Source organism: Rhincodon typus, chromosome 14 (assembly GCF_021869965.1).
Source record: "Rhincodon typus isolate 14 chromosome 14, sRhiTyp1.1, whole genome shotgun sequence".
Classification (NCBI taxonomy): Eukaryota; Metazoa; Chordata; class Chondrichthyes; order Orectolobiformes; family Rhincodontidae; genus Rhincodon; species Rhincodon typus.
In genome coordinates this window covers 31681193-31705089 of record NC_063345.1, presented here as the reverse complement: position 1 = coordinate 31705089, position 23897 = coordinate 31681193, and the positions used below count along the sequence as shown (strand labels likewise).

Below are 23897 nucleotides of genomic sequence, written 5' to 3'. Positions count from 1 at the left end.
CAACACTTTACAGTTTTAAAAAAATATAGTCAGGTCAAATAGTCACCATAGATAGAGGAAAACTATTGTTATGTAAAAATATCACATATCATATGCTAATATAGATATAAATTTTATTATATTTTTACTCGATACACAAGCGAGCCACACATCATAACAAATGTAAAGCTGATGGTTCCTCAATGCTATCATTAAAACTTTAGTATTTCTAGAATAGTTTGATCAAAATTGCACATAATATTCCATTTGTGGCCAATACCTTCTACAAATTAATTCTTATTTCCCAATTCTTTCCTAAATCTTCTACTGCTGCACTCTGTACATTTCATTATACTAAAGATATTATACAAGTTTGTGTTGTTGAATGTATTGCTTCATCTGGAACTTTGTGCTGTCTTTCAGGTGGCCATTCTGGTACAATTCATGATTGAAAACTCTTGCCGAATCTTTGGGAGTGGGTTGAATTCACTATTTGGAGAATCAGGAGATGTCCAGCAAGGAAATTCTGAGGACTCACTGGGTTTGTGGTGTTTGCTTATGAGGTTTTTTTTTTAAAAAGCCCTATTAACTGATTCTAAAGAGTCAACAGATTTCTGTTGGGTAGATTTATTATCTGTAAAACACTAGTGCACACAAAGCTGCAAAAACCTCAACTCAAAATTTGTTAACTGATTTGGAATAAAAGTCATTTGTCTCAGTGTCAAGGGGCAATTTAAGATTGGAATGTTCATGGATAATAAACTTTCACCACCACCCCACCTCCATTCTTATCTATCATTGACACAATGTGAAATAATTGGGCAGAAATTGACATGCATTGTGCAACATTTCTGGGTGCAAACCAGAAAGCATAGGTTGATGAGGGCTAAGAATTAATTTCTATCACCCAAAGGTGTTTTGCTTTGGATGCATGTATATTGTCTGGGCCTGATTTTTAGTATAAAGCAAGCCCACACTATCTTTTATCTTAGTGTCTTTCCAATGAGTGTCAGACTTGATTTAGTAGCACAAACCTAATCTCTGAGTCAAGGAGTCATTGGTTCAAGAGATTTGAAGACATGATTCAGGCTGACAGTTCAGTCATTACTGAGAAAGTTGTGCACTGTCCAAAGTGCCATCTTTCAGGTAAAGTGTTAAACTGAGGCTCCATCTGCCCTCCCAGGTGTATGTGAAATGTCCTGTGGCACTAATTGCAGAGGTCAGATTATCTTGTTTCATTACTGTTTGTATGTTTCTCCTACATTGTACTTCAAAAGGCACATTGTTGGATATAAAATACTTTGGTATGCCCTGAGATAATGTGAAACACTAGATAAAAGTGTTTTCCTTGTAGTTCGCAATGTTGCTGAATTGAACATTTTTTTTCCCCTTGAATATACATTAAATTTCTTGGCTGTGAAATTGGACTTTGCCATGCTGCTGTTGCTGGAATTATAGAACACCTAAGTCAGCAAATAGTGCAATGGGAGATAATGTGGGCATGGCATGTGTGTACTGCTAGGATCAGACATGAACAGATCATAGCATCAAATAACTGGCACAGTTGATTTGGCTTTTGAACTTTGGGAACAGATAATTTTGGGCTCCTTATGTCTATGCCTCAAAACCCTAACCTCTACTAATGAATTTGTGTAAATACATAATCTTTGTTAGATTAATGGTCTAGGGAGTAAGGACATTGTCTTGTATCTCAGCATGGTGGCTCAGTAGTTAGCACTGCTGCCTCACAGTACCAGGGGCCTGGGTTCGATTCCACCCTTGGGTAACTGTCTGTACAGAGTTTGCACATTCTCCCCGCATCTGCATGGATTTCCTCCCACAGTCCAAAGCTGTGCAGGCTAGGTGGATTGGCCTTGCTAAATTGCTGGTCGTATTCAGGGATGTGCAGGTTAGGTGGGTTGTAGGGGGCTGGGTCTGGATGGGATGCTGTGAGAGTTGATGTAGACTTGTTGGACCAAAGGGCCTGTTTCCACACTGTAGGGAGTCTAAGTCTAAACCATAATTCTAATCCATGATTAGCTGTTCTCAGTTAAGGTAACTATAAAAACCAAACTGCCACTGTAATATGAAATAAATAAAACCAGCCAAAGTTTCTGCTCTAAATGCCTGTACTGTTATTCAAACAGCAAAGATTTCAAATGCGGAGCAGTTTTTGATTGCAGTTATGGTCTCTGTTGGTAAATAGCCTAGTTCATTGACTTAAATGACACTATGATTTTGAGCATTTGTGAAACAGTTTTTCAGCAGGAGTCAATGGCATAACAGCATAAGAAAATCATGTTGAAATATTGCAACATTCTGATTTTTCTTTCATTATTACTTTTGCAGATATAGGCTTGTTGCAGCCACAGTATTCATCTGACGATATGGATTCAGAATTATCTGATCAAAAAAGACAAAAAGTTCCAAAGGACCAGCCAAATGATTCCATCTTCATTACCTTGAATGATCCTAGACTGCACACAGCTGAAGGACCCAAGGACATCTGGAACCAGCAGAGCTTATTCAATGAAGAAGTCCCATGTAAGAAAATCTTAGAGAAGAGTGACAGTGGAGACCTTTGTGAGCAGGTGGAAAATGAGTCTTTATATTCCTGTTCCTCCGTCTCTTCACTTGTAGCTATCCAGAGCATTGACTCGGCACGAGACCGTTGCTCATCTGAGCCCAGTGTCTGCTTGTCACACCGCCTTGCCTTATCTCATGAGCCCGTCGCCCGCCAGTCAAGCTGTGATGCTGCCATGTCTCATGGCCATATTGATTACTTACAACAACTGAAAAGGCTTCAGATTGAAAGTCAGAGGTTATTGGATGATGGGAAAGGCCCTGGGTCTAATAAAATGAGATACACCTTTTGGAGGTCCCCTCAAATTAATACCAGGCTGAAACAGCCTAATTCACATCGAATGAATCTGTCAACCAGATCAAGTCTGTCAAGCCTGTCTTCTCCCACCACATCACCCTCAGAGTCTTCATTAAGTTCAATAGATAGTGCCTTCTCTTATTCTGACTCATCAGTATTTGGTCGCAATGATATTTCACACTTTGGAAATTCTGTAAAAAGCCAGATATCCTCACCTTGTACATCCAATAGGTTTACTGGCACATTATTTGGGACTTCGCCATCTTCAGTGGCTTGCTGTCTTGATAATTTGGATTGGTACAATGAGGAAGCAGAAAAGAAAGGAGACTTGGACTGTGAAAGTGACCAAGAGGATTTAGCTCAAATATCAGTCGAACAAATGGCTCATTTGAAAAGCCAAAGATCTGAAGGTTCTGAAAAGGATAGTGATTGTTTTACAAGTGTATCATATATTGGATATGATGAACATGGAACAAATTCTGTTCAAAATGATGCAAAGGAGTTAAGCAGAGAAAGTAATAAAGAAAGAAGGAATAGGTCAACTGTTCCCAATGCAACACAATGTGTTACATTACCTGAGGAGCCCAGTGTAGCACCTTCTTACAGTGAGAATGTTAAACGCACTAAAATAACATTCTACATGGCACCAGGAAAGGTGTTCAGTATACAACATACGGATGATCAGGAGAAACAGAACCTTGAAGTTGACAATGCCGCGCAAGATGACAATAGTCTCAACAGTCTGTCACCAACCAGCAAAGGAAGTACTAGACAACCAGGACAGACTTTAAAGGTCCACATCCCTCAAACTGTGTTTTATGGTCAGGACTCACCCTTGGTTCTCCAATCTGTTGCACGAAGGCAGATATATGATGGATCCAAGGCGTCACAGAAAAAGGTTATGCCCGGGGACATTTTAACAAGAACATCTTCCCCAGATTGTCCTTCACAGAGTGACACGCAATTATTAGATGGTTCGACTCAGCCCATATCTCCTCAGCAATGTAGTAAAAGCACGAGTAATAAAAGACACACTATTCGTTTTATATTACCTCCCTCAGTTAAAACTACTGTTAAGGACTACTTCCTTTACAGTGAGGCCAAACACTGCCTCAGAGACACTAAGACAGTGGAGAGTGAACTAATTAGAAGAAGACAAGAATGGCAAAGTAGACGGTGCACTGATTCACAATTGGAAGACTTTGAAAATATTATTTTCACAGATGAATCTTATGTCTGATATTGTAACCTTCTAACAACTATTTTTATCATACATTTATTTTTTTAAACCAGGGCAGCACTCCACAAGTTGCTACTGATAAAATTACTTCCTATATAAAAGGCTATATGGTAGTAGACATGTATGTTGAGCACCACCGTTATTACCATTGCCTCGAAGTTTCTGTTAAAGAAACTAGCAGACAAACACCTTTAGAATAATAGATGAATAATAACACCAAAGGTCGCCCGTTAACCATAAAATTGGTTCAGCTCAATGCAAGAGCAGTTTAGCCAGTCCTGTTCTCCTGGCCTTTTCTAGTTGCCTTGTAAAAGTTTTCCTTCAGGTACATCTCCAATTCTCCTTCAAAAACCAATACTGAATCTGTCTCCAACACTCTTTCAAGTAATGCATTCTGGATCATAAACAATCTTGAAAGAGGATTTTCCTCATGGCATCTTTTGTGCTCTGGCCAATTCCTGTCTGTGTCTGTGTTCTCTAGTTTGCAATCCTTTCACCAATGAGAACAGTTTCCCCTTTTATTGTGTGTCTGGTCCTTTCATGAGTTTGAATCTTCTCCATCAAATTGCCTCTCAACCTTCTCCGTTCCAAAGAGAATAAAGCCAGCTACTCCAATCTATCTACATACTTAAAATCCCTAATTCTTGCAACCATTTTCATAATTTTTTTCAGTATCTTCATATTTCTGATAAAATATGGTGCCCAGTGATGAACACGTGTTTTAAAAGTATTCACCATAACTTGTATGGTTTTGTGCTTTATGCCCCTATTTATAAAGTCCAGCATTCTATATGTTCTTATAAGCACATTTGCAACCTGAACTGCCATCAGCAATTTGTGCATATGTAAACCCAGTGCATTGACTTTAGAGTTATACATTTAATCTATATTGTTTCTCCTAAATCATCCATTCAAAATGTATCACTTCACATGAAATTAATTTCTTCTGTGATGTATCAATTCACTCCACTAGCTTGCATCCTCTTGAAGTTTATCACCATTCCCCTTGAAATTCACAATTTCTTACAAGTTTTACTTCATTTGCAAGCTTGGAAATTGCGTGCTGCTTATCCAAGTTTGAAATCAAGAAAAACAGTGGTCCTTTATCAATCCTTGGATTTTCCATTTGGGAAAACAACAATTCAGTGTAACAGAGATAGTAGGAACTGCCGATGCTGGAGAATCTGAGATAACAAGGTGTAGAGCTAGATGAACACAGCAGGCCAAACAGCATCGGAGGAGCAGGAAGGCTGATGTTACGGGTCTAGACCCCATTTCTGAAGAAGGGTCTAGACCCGAAACGTCAGCTTTCCTGCTCCTCTGATGCTTTTTGTCCTGCTGTGTTCATCCAGCTCTACACCTTGTTAATTCAGCACAACTGTCGATTTCCTGTTACTCAGCCCACTTTCTATCTATTCTGCCAGTGTCCCTTTTATTCCATGGGCTTCAACATTGTTGGCAAGCTTATGATGTAGCACTTTAGCAATGCCTTTAGGAAATCCCCAAATACCACATCAAATACATTACCCTCACCAATCCTTTCTGCTGACTCGTCTACAAACTCAATCAAGTTGAGCGATGGCTGTTAACTTTGTCCCAGTTTACTGTTTCCAGAAGCTTTTCCACCACTGAGGTTAAACTGACTGGCCTGTGGTTGCTACATTTATCCTTACACCTTCTTCTGAACAATGGGTCAGTTGGTTAGATGTGAGAGTGTGGAGCAGGATAATGTCAAAAATGTGGGTTTACTCTTTGTACTGTTGTGGTAGTTCATGCCTTGCCCATGCTTGATGTGGAGCGGTGTTCGTCAGGCTGTGTGACCACTGTACTTCTAACAGGGAGAGATGTCTATGATTCCTAAGTGGACTCTGGCTAATTACCAAAGTAGCCATTTATAACCCAGTCATGTAGTTTTCTTCCATTTGTAGATCCATTTTTTCCACCTCTGTTTTCCCTCTTCTAACTTTATATCCTTACAATGTTTATATTTCTCTCATGTCTTTCATTCATATTAGGTGCCTGTCTTTTCTCATACCCTGCCTTTGCCTTTTAGGTTTCCTGTATCAAATCCCCTCTGAACATTTTACAGTCAGCTTGGTATTCATTTGAATTATTGTTGGCACCTATTTTCTGCTTTGTCCTGTATACATTTCATATTGTTGTTATCTCTAGATCTTCGCACCTGCCTCCATTGACAACTAGCTTTGGGGACCAAATGCAGTTCCAGAAATGGCCACCACTCCTGTGGCACTGCTGGAATCAGAGAACTGCCAGCCATTTGATCTGCTGGTAGCTCTTAGAAGCAGGGCTTTCTCTGCAAACTTGGGGAGAAAGTCTGAGTTAAGTCAGTTAATAGCCTGCAAGCTGCAAAATGGCTGCAGAGTAAATCAGCTAAATTGAACAGGGCTCACCCCAATTTTTTTGTTTGAGAGACTGAACATCCCAATCCCAGCATTGAAATCAGCTGATAGGTATTCTCAGTTCTTCTAAAATTGGCAATAAGATTTGAATGTGTGGCATATGCATGGTTGATCAAATAAAATGATTTTTCAATGGTTCAATGTTCAAGAACATAGTATTACACCATGTCAACCTGGGGTACAGTGGTGGTGGTTTGTGGAGGGGCTAAGGTTGCCAATTTAATAGCTTGTAGCTGTATTTAGAGTGTTGTGATTGGAGTTGGATAGGGAGAAGCCAATATTCCTACGCCTGCTTTGAGTCCAATGATTTCTGTTACAAAGTGTGTGCAATGACACCTTTTACAAAGTATGTGCATGAAATACAGGTGAGAGTAAAACTTAGCTTTATTACAAAGCAATCCATGAAATATGTGTAGCTTGTCATTACTTCTTACCTGAGTTCATGCAAAATGACTACTTGAGGTGCTGGAGGACTGTTGACACTTGTGTAATTGTATGCTAGTAATGGAGCAAGGGGTAATCATAAAATAAGAATCGCAAAAAGCCTTTATATTTCCTTAACGTCTACTACTGGGCCAGACATTTATTTGCTTTGTTGTCTGTTCCTTTCAATGATTCTTTTTCTGATTCCTGCAGTTAGAATTGAGTGTGACAGCACAGTACAGTTAAGCCTGTTGCTTTGGTACATTCCATTTATCATGCATTTGGATTTTTTTTACAATGGTACACATTTCTCAATGTTATAGAAGATGTTTATAATTTTCAATTTGAAAGAATGCTGTCTCCTTGTTCCTGCATAAACAACATTGATTGTATAATGTACAGTGTTGAACCAAATGTTAAGCTGTTGCATTCATTTTAATCTGAGCTATAACTACTTTGAACATTACTTATTATGAAGAATGCAGTGGAGCACCATATTTATTACAGTTAATGAACACTGAAGATTTTTAACTGTATGAAGCTTCATTAAAAATGAGTTAAAACAGTGTGTTGTAAGCCACTGGGATCTAAAGATCCCAAACCCAGGCCCTCAGTATAGTACTGAATTAGTTACTCTCACACAGAGTAGGTCAGAGAAGGAAAGAATTTTCCAGATTTGCATGACCATCTGCTGATGCTGGTTGAAGAACATGGTTGTCTAGAATTTGGTTGAAAACAGGTTTGAGCTTAAAAATATTGCCCAGTACAGTTTGAGAGATAAAAAGAAATCATTGTTGAACTTAGATGAAGAATGGCCACATATGTCCATGTAATCTAATGCCCACCCCCACCTCTCAAGAATTGGTAGCACAATGTAAAACTGTGGAACAACGTATAATACAATAATGATTTCAAACTATTTAATACTAGATAGTACTAGATAAGTCAAGCAAATACTATCTTCAGATCTAAGTTTTCATTTTGACCTGCAGTCATAAAGCTGTGGTCCTATAAAATCTTATGGAGGAGTAAGTTGAATAAATAGATGAACATCTCCTTGCTCTGCAACATGCATATGTCCTGCATATGTCCCACATCTGCCCTCAGGAAATGCGTGCAATTTTTATCATTATGCAAACTAGAGTAAAAAGCTAACAGTCACGGTAGACACCACATCCTGAATGAAAACAAGCTTTTAACAATAAATAAAAAGGGCAAAGTACCAGGAAATAGTATTTAGGTAATCAATATTTGGTTTTCAGAGCCTGTAAATTAAAGATGGAAAGAGAAAAAGCATAGAGATAACGAGTTATGCAACTCTGAGGTTCCAGGAAATATTTGGGAGAGTTTCTGGATAATCTGGGTGCAGTGTTTATCAGGAAATAGGGCAAGTTTGAATGTCCTTGGAGAGGAACTTGGTCATTTTACTTTCATGATGGGAACAAAATTCAGCACTTCCATTTACATGCGTGCATCAACCTGCCAGTTTTGTTCATATTTGCTGCACTCAGGTATCCCAGAGCAGATTCATTTTACAGCAAGTTTGAATACATTTCCCTACAGTGAGAGGGGTATTAGGAAAGTCATTTTTCATCACAACAAAAATAAATCAGATTTAATTATATTTTAAAATGCTGGCCATTGCCAGTTTGGGCATCTTTTGTCTCCATTATTCTCTTCTTACTATTATTACCAAACAGGAAAGCCAATAAAGCGTCCCTAATCTGCACACCAGTTAACATATTTCCACTGCATGTTGGTGATGTTGTGAATACTGTCATTACATATTAGAAGGAAGACACAGCTAGGTTCAGGTGAGTGTTTCTGCAGCCTGCTCAAAAATGTCAGTTAAAATTCCAGACAATGGAAATAGCAGGCTGGCAGCATCAACTGATCAGTAATGATTATCAACCCAGTTTCTGTCTGGTGGCAGAACCAAAATTACTTCATATGGATTATTGTCATAAAATGTCATCCAAGTATGCACCTTGGAGGTGTTAAGGACGAGGAATAGCCGAACCCCTCTGATAATTAAACTAAAACGCAAGCCCCAACTGTTATGACAGGAGTAGAGGTCCCCTGCTAAATAATAATCCCAAAACACCCAGAGAAGCTTGCCTTTCCCCCTGTAATCTGTTAAAAGAGTGGTTAAAAGAAAGAAAATCCCTGATATCCACTTTACAAGTAACAAGAAATAATTTATTTATTTAACCCAACAATGAACAAATTAACATTATTACTAACAAACTGACAATTCCCCCAAAGACTACTAACCAGTCTAAATTCTACTGAATGCTGTTTAAATAAATACAAGTCACACCAATATAAACCCAATTAATAAGAAGCAATAAATTGTGACTTAATCTCTCCAAGTTCGCACAGACTGTCTTCTGGAATATTCTGTCATTTTTGGTCTCTTCACAAACACCTTTCTTCTGCTGTCAGGGATATTTTACCATCAATAATTTCTTTAATGAGGACTTTGGGCTAAAATACCATGGTACCTTTGATTAATTAGATGGGCTTTCTCTGAGAGCTGAATGGTGCTAACTCTGGCAGGTGGCAGATGGCTCTATCTTTCAGATGGCAGTTGACCCTTATCTTATATACCCGCAATGATATAATCAAGTTCTTAAGATTGGTTTCAGATTGTTAACACCATCAGATTTAAATTCAATTGGCTTTCTGTATCTAGGTGCTTCATTTAAATTAATTGGCTAAACTCAAACCTATTGTCTTGGAAAAAAGATGCTGCTTGGCTGTTCTATACAAAATGTTTCCATTCGGGCACTCTCTGTGCACCTGCATTTATAAACTTCCAAGCACAGACAAAGCACAAGCTCTTAAAGGGACCACGGCACTCTTTACCCCACGATCATTTTTGCCAACAAATTCTAACTTCTTGCCTTCCAATTCATGAATATTCTACCCAACTTCATAACAGAGGTGTCAGGTTAGTTTGCAATGACAGCCAGCTGTTGTGGCGTTCCCTTCAGTATCTGTGTCATTAGGTTATCATCGTTGACCAGCACGCCAAAGAGAGTCTAGCAGTTTTATTTAATACTAGACTTTGTTGTAGCCCTTTAATGATCTTAACATCCCACTTTCAGTTTCCTGATCAATCACAAAGATTGGGTAGGACAATGTGGCAAAGGAAGGAGTTGTGGTTACAAGGACTGCTGCAGGGATCAGAATCCCTTCACTGAACAATGCTTCCAGAGCTTTCACATCCACAGGAGTAGACAGGAAACCTGAGAAGAGTGCATCCCAGGTCTCTTATTGTCACTCATGGCCTGCTGAAGGATCAGAGATCATGTTTCCCAAGGACAGGAAGAAGCAAGTTTGGAAGGAAGTTCCTGAAGAAGTCAGAAGCAGGAATGTGGTCTTTTAAACCTGGAATTAGTTCCCCAAGAATATCCAAAACCTCAGGAGGGCAGGTAGGCCAGTGGCATAAAACATTCTGTTGCCAAGCCACATGGTCTCTCTTTCCCAACATTCTCCTTCTCTGCACTCCTCACTTTGCAGCTCTACTCAATCTCTTCCCCTCAGGCACCGCCTCAAATTCCCATTCAAACAGACAATACTCATACTGACCCTCATGAATGTCATTTTCACATCTATGCCTCCACAAATTTTTACCTTTCCAACTCTTTACAAAATCCATTTTTCACACTCAGAACTGTGGTTCCTCTTCTTGCAAGAGAAAAAAAACTGCAGGAAACCTGGGAAAAGGAGTGAGACATTGGGGTTGATGAGAGTGAGAGGGCTCAATGGGAACTGTGATGGCCAGCTATGATAGGTACCTTAATAACCACTGGCAATGTGTGCCCAGCTGGTCCACTAGGAAGGGGGTCTTCTTCCAAGAATCTTCAGATATCAATAACTATCTAATGTGGGAGACTGAACCACCAGAGGCATTGGTGCTTACAGTTGCCCAGAGAGCCAATCTTTGACTATAATGTGTAAGGGTCTTATCTCTTAAAAGCTGGATTGTTGTGTCTACCAGCTCTCAAAATGCAAAAACAACAAAGGGCAAATTCAAGCCTGCAAGTCCATATGTAATTTCTGAAAATTTAATGATGAGATCAACCAATCAGAGAAAGATCAACCACGTCCATGGAAGGGGCAGAATCTCGGAATGATCCTTCAATTAGAAAACCTATTTTTCCCTTGAAGGCTGGTCCAGTTCATCCAATCACAGATTCCTTGCTGCTCAGCAAGAAACAGAATCTGTGATTGGAGGAGCAGAACAAACGGAGGGACAAAACCTATGATTGGATGAACTAGAATATTTAAACTGGTCAATTCCATGCTCACAATGCAGGATCTATTCCAGGAGGTAAATATTGAGCATCCACTGGGGCTGGCCCTGAGTACCAGTCAGGTAGAGAACAGAGAATGGGTGTTGGGCCAGAGAACATTTTTCAGGAGTTGAAACTGCTGCTCTCATGTGCTCTATCCTATGATTTCTGTTTTAAAAAAACTATTTTAATGTTATTCTTTATCTAACCTCAGGGATCAAATAATTACATCTGAACTGTGACACCAAAACGTGTGTATTTAGAGGGCATTTTGTTGAATTTTTTTGTTTTAAAGTAGTTTATGGGAAGTCAAGTCCTGCAGGGGACATGGGGCCTGAGTTGGCCGATAGAGAAACTAATTATAATTAGCATGTACATTGTACTTGATAAAGGATCATAAGGTTTTCAAGTAATCCAGGAGACCTTAGAAATACAACTTCTTTGCCTTGTGTTTTAAAGATCCCATTTGGAAACAGGGTTATCATAAATGAAATAGAAGATTTTTTTATGAGCCCTCAAAAAATCTATTGACTCCTGTTGTCTATTCCCTCTGAACTATCCTGCGGAACATTTGTTGAGAATATGGTTAATATGTTTAAGAAGAAGGCAGCTGCTGTTCTTGCTAATGGTTAAGGTGCTGCTCTTCTGCCTCAACAGATGCTCAAGCTAGGCCTGCATAAGCAGATCTCAAAATATGTTAATGCATCAGAAGTAGGATGCTCACTGAAGATTGCACAATGTTCAGCACCATTCGCAAATCCTCAGATACTGGAACAGTCCATGGCCAAATTCAGCAAGACCTGGACAATTGCTAGGCATGGCTGACAAATTTCAAGTGACATTCATGCCACAACAGTAACAGGAGATGACCATCTGCGAGAAGAGTATTTAACCATTGCTCCTTGACGTTCAATAGCATTGCCACCACAATCTCCACAATTAACATCCTGGGGGTTACCAGAACCTGAACTGGACTAGCCCTGTGAATACTATGACTACAGGAGCAGGTTAGAGGCTAGGAATCCTGCAGTGAGTTACTCACCTCCTGACTCCCCAGAGCCCATCCACTTTGTACAAGGCACATGTAAGGAGTGTGATGGAGTACTTCCCAATTTTCTGGATAAATGCAGCTCCAATAGCACTCAAGAAGCTTGACACAATCCAGGACAAAGCAGCCCATTTGAATTGCACCTCATCCACTAACATTTGCTCCCTCCACCACCAATGTTCAGGGGCAAGAGATACAAGTTGTATTGCAGAAATTCACCAAAGTTCCTGAGCACCTTCCAAACTCATAACCACTTCCATCTAGAAGTACAAGGATAGCAAACACATAGGAACACTATCACCTATAATCTTCCCTCCAAGCCACTCATCATTCTGACTCAGAAATGTACTGTCTTTCCTTCAGTGTTGCTGGATCACAACCCTAGAACTGCCTCTCTAACAGTGTTGTAAATTTTCCTACACCAAATGAACTGCAGTATCTCAAGAAGGCATATCACCACCACCTTCTCAAGGGAAATAGGCAATAAATGTTAGTGCAGGAAGTGACATCTACATCGCATGAGTAAACAAATGGTGAATGAAGTCTTAGACAGCTTACCTGAAATCCACCTGTCAAGCAATGGGAACATAGTCTCAAAAGATGGACTGTGACCAGCAACCCTATAACTACGTATATCTGGAGCTAGTGGCTTTCAATATTTGAAACTATCTCAGTCCTTCAGGTTCACTGAATACACATTCCCCTAGGACAGCTCACACACAATTTGGGAAACATGTGTGCTGGCTGCTAAAGCTAAAATGCTAGCTTAAATCTTGTGTTAACTGGAGATTTCAATGGCTAAATTATTTATCCAACAACTGCACAAGGGATTTTCACTTACCTGCAAACCATGGACACAGTCATGTTAGGCTCCCAGTTTAATACCGTGTTTCAGGGCCTTAACCTTCTGCTTGCACCCAAACCAATCCCTAACCACAACAACCCCTAATCCGGCATTGGCATTTTAATTTTCTGCCTATTGTCATGGTTGCCTTAATGCCATTTTCTTGCTGGAAAATAATCCTGGGTGGTCTTTGGATCAGGGCCAGAATGTTGGATCAACAATGGACCTACCAATAAATCAAAGGAGAATTGTTTGTGCGTAGCCAGAGTTAAATTATATATGTGAAAAATAAAGGCACTACCTTCACCCACAAAGCAGTCACCCAATGTTAGCTTCTTCAGGATAGGAGGGTACATTTGGGTTATGATGAACATTGTATTTCAGTATTCAGTATTCCCACATTTAGTCAAACGCAGGTACAAAATGCTGTGTATTACTGAGGTTGGCATGGCGGGTCAATAAAGTTCTCTAGTACAAGGTCAGGTTACAGTTAAAACTGAGCAGTTCAATGCCTGTCCAAAAGAAATACTTACTTTGGGGAGAAAGCAAAATACTACTGAAACAGCTTAAAAAGAAATGTGCATGTGATTTTGTATTGATTTGGGTTAGTGGATGTATGTTCTGACTAAGTCCTGTTTACAGACGTAAGTTTGGTTTTACTAGAGTCATAGAGTCATACAGCACAGAAACAAACCCCTGGGTCCAAGTCACCCACACCAAACAGACATCCCAATCTGACCTAGTCCCATTTGCCAGCATTTGGCCCATATCCCTCTAAACCCTTCCTATTCATGTACCCATCCAGGTGCCTTTTAAATGTTGTAATTGTACACGCCTTAAACACTTCCTCTGGCAGCTCGTTCCATACATGCACCACTCTCTGTGTGAAAAATTACCCCCCAGGTCCTGTTTAAATCTTTCCTCTCTCACCTTAAACCTGCCCACTAGTTTTGTGCTCCACCACCTAGGAAAAAGATCTTGGCTATTCACCTATCCACACCCCTCATAATTTTATAAACCTCTATAAGGTCACCACTCAGCTTCTGACACTCCAGGGGATAAAGCCCCAGCGTATTTAGCGTCTCTCTATAACTTAAAACCTCCAATCGCAGCCACATGCTTGTAAATCTTTTCTGCACCCACTCAAGTTAAACAACATCCTTCTTGTAGAAGGGAGACCAGAATTGTATGCAGTATTGCAAAACAGGCCTCACTAATGTCCTGCACAGCCGCAACATGACGTCCCAACTCCTATACTCAATGTTATACCAATGAAGGCAAGTGTGCCAAATGTCTTCTTCACCACCCTGTCTACCTGTGACTCCACTTTCAAGGAACAATGTACCTGCACCCCTATATCTCTTTATCAGGAAAAGATGGGAATAATGACTGTATTGGAGGGACCCATAAGTAGTCGTTTTAACCTAACCCAGCCCAGTCCCTCACACAAACCAGCTTCCTATCCACTGAATCAATCTACACTTTCCACTGCCTTGGGAAAGCAACCAACATAATCAAAGACCCTCCCACCCTGGTAATACTCTCTTCCACCCTCTTCTGTTGGGCAGAGGATATAAAAGTTTGAATACATGTATGAGCAAATTCAAGAACAGCTTCTTCCCCACTATTATCAGACTTTTGAATGAACCTTTCAAATGTTAAATCTGATCTCTCTCTCTGTGCCTTCTCTGCGGCTGTAACACTGTATTCTGCACTCTGTTCTGCTATCCTGATGCACTTTGTACGGCATGATCTGCTGTATAGCACACAAAACAACACTTTTCACTGTATCGCAGTACATGTGACAACAATAAATCAAACTCAAATACTCAAACCCAAACTAACCTACCAAAGGGGAATAGAGTCCTAAATCAGGTGGGGTGTAAAAGATGAGTTCAACTCGAATACGTTCCTTTGTCATGGGCAAGTAGGATTAAATTCCCCCCCTACAACAACATTAATTAATTTCCAAGTATAAAGCTCTTCTTTGTGCGTCTTATTTGATGCATTAACAGTCTTTTGGGTCACATATTATTGCTCTGTTTCCCATCAGTGTTGAAAGACAGCGCTGATGCTGGTATTTTAAACATCTGTAACTGCAAACATTCATGATACTTAATATGCCATACTATGAGTTCTAACTTCTTCCATAGATGGTACAACTGAAAGGACTGTACACTGGAGGTGGTAAAGAACAGCTGCTTGATTGCACACATCCTGTTCTTGAGCTATCAGTAAGTACAAATAGTAATAATAACAGAATGTGCTGGAAATGCACAGCAAGTTTACCGGTATCTGGTAAAGTAAATGATGATTATCCTGGGGGCTAATTTGTTCATTTTCATTTTAAGGTGCTGACTCACATTGCATTTTCATATATCTGACTTTGGAATAGTGTCAGGTTAAACTTTAAAATCTAGAGTCAAAGTTTAAACATTAATAAATAATACTTGCATTTATATAGTATTTCACATTTAAACATCTCAAAATGAATCACACGATTAACATCTTTTGCAAGTGACTTGATACCTGGACAAATGTGAAAACCATTACCATTGTAATGACATAAATGGCAGTTAATCTGTTATCACAGCTAATGCATGCTGACCTGATAGATGAAACTCAATTCTTGTACCATAATATTTGCAAACCTTTACAATGTCACATTTGTGTTTCCAACCTAAACCTTACTTGTGTATAGTATCAACAGTGTTATTCTCTTCTTTAATATAGTTTGCTAGTATAGAATCATAGAATCATAGAGCACAATGCAAAGGAAAACCAACCCCGCTTACCTTCAGTGTTTAAAGATCTGTCCAATTAGCTGTCTCCTCTACTCTTTCCCAAAGACCTGCAACTTTTCCCTTTCATGTGTCTATCTAAGAGCCTTTTGAACATTATCATTGAAATCTGCTTTTACCACCCTTTCAAGCAATGGATTTCAGATCATGACAACTTTGATGAATAAAAAAATCTTGTCTCACTTCTAGTTCTTTTGCCAATTACCTTAAATCTGTCCTTTCTGGTTACTGATCTATCAGTCAGTGAAAAAAGTACTTCATTAAACCTTCAAAATTTTGAACACTTCCATTAACTCTCTCCTAACCTTTCTGCTCAAAGATTATAATCCCTGTTTCTATAATCTGTCAACACACTGAAGTCCTTCATCTCTGGCATCATTCTATTAAACCTATGACTTTTCTAATAACTTGACATCATTCTTAAAATGTTGTGCCCCGAACAGAGCACAAAAATGATGTTGAGACCTAATCGTTGATTCAGAAATGTTTAGGATTACTTCTTTGCTTTTGTTCTCTACGCCTCCATTTATAAAGTCAAGGATACGTATGGTTTTTTAACAGCTTTATTAATATGGTACTTTCAAAATCTGCATGCGTGCAGCCTTCTGTACCTGCATCTCCTTCAGAATCACATCATTAAAATATCCACATTCTTCCTTCCAAAATTTATCACTCTAACTGTTCTGGAGTAAATTTTATTTGCTGCGTATTTGGGATTTCACCAGTCTGTATAGATCATCCTAAAGTCTGCTGCTGTCTTCCTCATACTACATTTCCAAGTTTAGTATCATCTGTAAACTTTGAAATAATGTCCCAAATTGCTACTTTGAGCCAAATCATTAATGTTTATCAAAATGAGCAGCAGTCTATGAGGGATTGTCACTGTATATTTCCATCCAGTGTGAAAAATGACTGTGCACGATAACGCGCTGCTTTCCATCACTTAGCCTCTTTTGCATCTGTACTATTACCACCCATTTAATCCCATGGGCTAATAAATGGAATAATAAGTGGAACTTTATTGAATGCTTTCTGAAATTCCAGACAAATAACAGAAACCAAATGCCCTCATCAACTCTCTGCATTACATTATCAACCAAGTTTGCTGTGGTTGATAAATTACATTGAGCCCCATTGGTAGGAAAGTGCCAGATGGGTCACCTTCTATACTAAATAGCAACCAAAGCAGTATTTGTGATAATCAACCGGCTACAGGGTTGCGAGGGAGATTTTGAAGAATCAAATTAGACAGCTTCAAATTACCCCATTTCTGGACTTGCTGAGAAAATATTTTCACGTATGAATTGTTTGATAATTAACTACTTTCCCAAGGATACTGGGACAGCTTTTTGAAATTTGATTCATTCATGGGATGTAGGCATCATTGGGTAGGCTGGCATTCTGTTCCCATTCCTAATTGCACTTGAACTGAGGGCCATTTCAGAGGACAGTTAAGAGTTAACCACATTGCTCAGAGTTTGGAGTCACATGTAGGCCAGGCCAGGTAAGGATGGCAGATTTTCTTCCCTGAAGGACAAATGGGATTTTATGGTAATTGACAATGGTTACATGGTTGCATTAGACTATCTTTTATACAAGAGTTTTTTTTTAATATTGGTTCTAAATTTCACCATCTGTTATGGCAGGATTTGAACCCAGACCTCCAGAACAGTAGATTGCAACACCGAGTTACTAACCCAGTAACATTGCCGTTGCACCAATGCCTCCCCCTGTAATTAATATAATTTAACAGGGAATTGAGTAAGTATTTTAAAGTAATGTGTGTAGTGGGGATTACAGTACATAGGCCCAGGTGAAGATTTGAAATGAGCAGAATGCGCCAAATTATCTCCTTCTTAGGTGTGATTTCAATAAGCCTGTCTGTAAGGGAGTGGGGCCAATTTTCCAAATTTTTTGAGAGACACAATGATGAATGATTAAAATAAGTTACAGTTGTTCACCCTCATAAAGATATGTTTGCAGGGATCTCATATAAGTCTAGAAGCTATTTAGTTGGGATTTGGAAACTAAATGAACAACATTTTCAGATACCAAAGCAGCTGGAGAAGGCCAAGGTTCTAGTTTGTGAATATTTTTGAATTGTCTACAGGGAGAGGTGATGGCCAGTGGTTTTATTGCTAGACTATTAATCCAGAAACCCAGGAAATATTCCGGCAACCTGAGTTTGAATCCTGCACAGCAGTTGGTAGAATTTGAATTCAATAAAAATATGAAATTAAGAATCTAATGATGATCATGAAACAATTATTGGTTGTTGGGAAAACCCCATCATTAATGTCCTTTAGGGAGGGAAACTGCTGTCCTTAGCTGAACTGGGCTACATGTGACTCCAGTCCCACAGCAATGTGGTTGATTCTTAACTGTCCTATGGGCAATAAACACTGGCCTAGCCTGCAATGCCCACATCCTGTGAACAAATAAACCAAAGTTTAGGAAACACATCAGGATGTATTTCTTTACACAGAGTCTGTTAAACTGATATTGGGCTGACAGGAAGGGGAGGGCACTGGATTAATTTAAGAAACAGTGTAATGGAAAGATGGTTGGTTTGGTACTCTTAAAAAAATGAGATCAAATGTGCCAAAACACCATATTCATCTGAATATTGCATAATATTATATTGTAAAATTAAATTAGCTTCTAGACTTAGACTTTCTTTTTCCAATTTTATCCTCTCAGTGTGGTTTGTTAGATAGCAATTAAGAGTGGCATTGTGCAGTGACAAAGCTCTTCTTCATGTTAGTCCTCATTCCATCTTTAATCAATTTTATGCCCTTGACTCTCATATTTTGAACACCTGATAGATCCTGGGAAAGAATGAAATTGATCTGGGAACCATAATACTCAAAAATATTACCTCTTTTAAACCAAACAGTAATAATTGGCTAATTTCTAGATATAGTATTGTACTGTGACATAATAATAAGTAAACCGTATTGGAACTGTTGAAAGAGATGAACTTCAATTCTGAATGCTTCTTTTTGTGAAGAAAGTTTGAAATTTTTCAAATTATGGCACAAACCTAAGCAATTTGCATTTGTTAAATTAGAAATCAGAATGTAAAGGGACTTAATGGAATTATTGGGATTTTGAGACAACTGAAAATAATTGTGATGTGGAGGTGCCGGTGTTGGACTGGTGTGGACAAGATCAGAAATCACGCGACACCAGGTTATAGTCCAAGAGGTTAATTTGGAAACACAAGCTTTCGGAGCCTCAGTCCTTCTTCAGGTGTTAGTGAGCGAGGTAGTACCAGACACAGAATTTATAAGTAAAAGATCAAAGGTTCACACCATTGATGAAGATGTACTAAACAAACCTAAGATGTCGTTAAATCTTTAATCAGTTAGAAGGTTTTAATTGATTAATATGTATATATAAATCCTAAATTCCTTTCAAGTCACGGTCCTGAGAGAACTAAAGGTTTTATCAGTGTAAAGAAGAGGTGACATTTTAGATCAGACAATGCATATTAGGTGTGAGACCTTGTTTAGAATCTGTTTGTATTTTAGTTTGAAGTCAGACTGGTTTTATTTCTAAAGTAGGAATTTATAAAATGCCATACTGAGTGACTGTATTTAAATTGTGTGCTTTTTGAAAAAAATAAAATGTATCTGCAAATACAAATTCACCCCATAGATTCATATGTGTGCACACGCGTGTGTATGTGTGTGTGTATTTGTGTGTGTGGCGGGGGGAGGCAGAGTGTGTGTGTGGGGAGGGGGAGAGAGTGTGTGCATGTTGTGTGTGTGAGGGGGGAGAGCGAGTGTGTGTGTGGTGGGGGCTTGGGGAGAGAGATTGTGCATGTCAGAGGGGACAGAGAGCGTGTGAGTGGGGAGAGAGAGTGTGTTGTGTGTGTGAAGGGGCAGAGAGTGTATGCGTGCATGTGTGTGTGAGAGAGAGAGTGTGTGTGTGTGAGAGAGAGTGCTTGTGTGATACAGAGAGAGTGCGTGTGTGACAGAGAGAGAGTATGTGTGTGTGTATGAAGGAGAGAGAGTGTGTGTGAGGTAGAGAGAGCGAGAGTGTGTGTGTGAGGTAGAGAAAGCGAGAGAGTGTGTGTGTGTATGTGAGGGAGAGAGAGAAAGTGTGTGTGTATGTGAGGGAGAGAGAGAATTTATTTGCATGTGCGTGTGTGTGTGAGGGAGAGAGAGTGTATGTGTGAGGGAGAGAGAGAGAGTGTGTGAGGGGGCAGAGAGTGTATGTGTGCGTGTGTGTGAGAGAGAGTGCGTGTGTGTGAGAGAGTGCGTGTGTGTGAGAGAGAGTGCTTGTGTGAGAGAGAGAGTGCTTGTGTGAGAGAGAGAGAGAGTGTGTGTGTGTGTGTGTGTGTGTGTGAGGGAGAGAGAGAATTTATGTGCATGTGCATGTGTGTGTATCTGAGGGAGAGAGTGTGTGTGTGTGTGGGAGAGAGAGAGAGTGTATGTGTGTGTGAGTGAGTGTGTGTGAATGTATGCATGTGTGTGAATGTCCCTGTGAGAGTGTATAGTGTGGTGTATCACCTGTAGTGCAACATGAACCCAAGATCCTGGTTGAGGAAGTCCTCGGGGGCACCGAACTTAGCTATCTGCCTCTGCTCACACACACGCACACGCACTCTCTTTCCCCCTCTCTCTCACTCTCACACACACACACACTCTTTCCCCCCTCACTCACACACACACACACACACACACAAACCTGTTGTTGTATGATTTTTGACCTTGAAAATAATTGATCAGGACAAGTTGTTTATTGTAACGATTGGTTCAAGTAGGTGGAGACATTGATTAAAAATTTGGAATTCAGGAATAAGGATGGAAGTCTGAAATTTAGTATCCTGAGGTTAATAGTTATGGACAAACTTAGCAGAGAAGGACTGTATGAAGTGATTGGTATGTGAAGATTAAGAAATAACTATATGTTTCTGGACACTGAGGAGGTTGAAGATACAGGAGATAAATAGGGTCATGTTTAAAGTCAATGCAATACAATACAGTGCAGGGTCAGGCCCTTTGATCCTCCAAGCCCACACCGATTCCTAATTCTTATTTAGACTCATTATTTATTGCCCACTTGTGGTAACTATAACTCTGTTCACCTCCCATTCATGTGTTTATCAAGATATGCCTTAAACATTACTAACATGCCTGTTTCCACCACCTCCAGTGGCAGTGCATTCCAGGCACCCACCACCCTCTGTGTGGAAAATTTTCCCCACACTTCGCCCCTAAACCTTCCCCCTCTCACCTTGAATCTGTGCCCTCTTGTAATTGAGCTTTCCACCTTGGGAAAAAGCCTCTGACTATCCACCTTATCGATACCGCTCACAATTTTGTAGACCTCTATCAAGTCACCCCTCAACCTTTGTCTTTCCAGTGAAAACAATCCAAGTTTATCCAACCTCCCCTCATAACTAAAACCCTCCAGACCAGGCAACATCCTGGAAAACCTTCTCTGCACCATCTACAAATCATCCACATCTTTCTGGTAGTGTGGCTACCAGAGCCACATACAATATTTCAAAAGTGGCCTAACCAAAGTTTCACGTTCTGCAAAGTCCTTTTTGAACAGAACAGTATATTGCTCACTTGTACAGTAAAGTTGCAAATTATAAGTTTTACTACACATACAATGTTGTACAGGCAAATTAATTGCTCGTTCACTGAAATGGTAACGTTTATAATTCTCCATCTTTGTTTACGTCAGATCGTAGAATCATCAAAGCTCGATTAGTGGAGGAGGTAAGTTTACGTCTGTAGGTATTTGCCCATTTCTTATGTTTCTGTAAATTGTTCAGCAAAATCTTTGCTTTCCAACTATAATTTGGCCCTTAGCAGTTTTGTCTTCTTGGTGTTGTAGAGAGCTTGCAGGACAAAACAAAACATTTGTAGTATTTCTGGAGCTGTGTGATGAGGCCTGCAGACAAAATTCATTACCACCAACAGGGTGAGGGACAGCCAGTCCTGGAAGCTGATGGGACTGCGTCTAAATCTGCAGTGACTAGGCAAAGAGCTGGTAAACAAGCAACAGACAGGAAATCCTGTCATTGGAGAGAGAGAGAGACTGAATTGAAAGACATATTTCCTCTGCTTGCTGTAAGCTGAGGCCACACAATAGTTGAACAAAATTGCTTCAACATAATTTTTAAAACATGGTCCTAAGCCACAATCCTAGCCACAAAACCCATTGTCTACCATCCTTTCAACCCTCTGCCTCTACCTCCTCAGGCTCACACCTCAATGGTGTTGTAAAAGGTGACAATTCCATGACAATCTTTCATGAGCAGCTCTTGGCTACAGTTAATAGCAATGCTGCTCCCTGCTGGTTACTTGGTGTCTCAGAATTAAACAACCTCGGTAATCCATAGATGAACAGCACTAGCATAATTTGTATTTCTGTGGTACTGATAATACTACAGGTTTAAGAGGTTTACAAAGGTTAAGCGGTGCCAAAGTTTGCACATTTCTCAACTCCTGATGAACAAGCAGTTACATTAAAAGGGGAGGCAATGGCCTAGTGGTATTGTCGCTGGACTGTTACTCCAGAGACCCGGGTAATGTTCTGGGGATCTGGGTTTGAATTCCGCCATGGCAAATGGTGGAATTTGAATTCAATAAAATATCTGGAATTAAGAATCTAATGATGACCATGAATCCATTACCAGTTGTTGGCAAGACCCAACTGGTTCACTAATGTCCTTTAGGGAATGAAACTGTCATCCTTACCTGGTCTGGTCTACATGTGACTCCAAACCCACAGCAATGTGGTTGACTCTGAACTGCCCTCTAGGCAACTAGGGATGGGCAATAAATGCTGGCCTAGCCAGGGACACCCTCATCCCTTGAATGAACAAAGAATAAAAAAAAAAGACCAAAATGCAAACAAGCACAACAAACATCTGATTCTTCACGTGCTTGCCCTACAAGGGTCTGACATTGGATTTACAAACTAGATCTCCGAGTCCCTGAACATACTTGCCTTGCTTCAGTTACTTAATAGGATGTAAAGAACTGTCACCAAGTGAGAATGCTGATGCACAACCCAAGCTTCATCAATAATATTTAGAAGTGCTGAGTCTGAGGGAATGGGTGTTTGGGAAGGAGGGGTGCATTGGCAATCGGGGCCAGAAATTAACTAGGAAGCTATCCCTTGCAGAGGAGGTTGACATGTAAATTGGCGACATGGATCTGAGATTGCTGTATTTTCGTCACTGGAAGTGCAGCATCACAAAATCTTCCATCTGCCAATTAGCAAGACTATCAACTCAGTTCTAAATCCCAGACAGGTGAACATATTCATTTTTAAGTGGGTGGCCCGCTTATAGAAGTGCAACATAGGCATATGCCCCAAGGAGAGGCCAAAAGAATTGGAGAACTGGAATCTAACCCAAGGCTTTATAGAATTCAATGCTGAAAAGTAAACAATTGATTTTCCCACAGGGTTTCCATTCTCATTAATTTTCTATGCACCCCTCCTTACCTAGGGCTTTTGGAACTGTTTCTTTGGAAATCTATGTAAATTTTGGAGCTTCAATATCTCAAAACAGTGTGCCAAGTGGAATTTCCAGGGTGGCCTTGCATTTGTGAGGCAAAGAGAAAGGGGTAGAGATTCTGATAATCCATGTCTTCCCAATATTTCAACTTCGTTCCCATCCTTGGGCAAGACACACAATATTTCTGTCATTGTCCAACACAGGAAATGTGGGATCCATTGGGTTTCTATATGTTCAATACACTCAGGAGAGTGGTGACATTTTTCCTCTGCTATATATGCACAAATAAATGCCATGTGGAAATGGTTTGTGTGCCAAAACATTGTTACAGTATTATTAGGCAAATGAAGCAACAATTGATGTGTGACAAATAGCCAAACCACAAAATTAGGATTGCTGAAGGTGTGTTATTGTGATAAGGTTTGGCCAACTAAGGTCAATAACTTCTGAAACCTAATTGTTTTGCTTGAA

The 23897-nt window shown here is 39.8% G+C and overlaps 1 protein-coding gene across 4 annotated transcripts in view; it reads left to right on the top strand.

The window, feature by feature from the left end:
• arhgap20b (Rho GTPase activating protein 20b) overlaps positions 1–5319 on the top strand; it is a 111240-nt gene extending 105921 nt beyond the window's left edge. For 3 of the 4 annotated variants that reach the window (XM_020531300.2, XM_048605490.1, XM_048605491.1), the window contains 2 exons: positions 403–520; positions 2329–5319. In XM_020531300.2, the coding sequence (XP_020386889.1) occupies positions 403–520; positions 2329–4100 (1890 nt within the window). In that variant the 3' untranslated portion in view covers positions 4101–5319. The remainder of the gene's footprint in view (positions 1–402; positions 521–2328) is intronic. The other variant, XM_048605492.1, reaches the window with a different exon arrangement.
• Positions 5320–23897: the final 18578 nt, after the last annotated feature.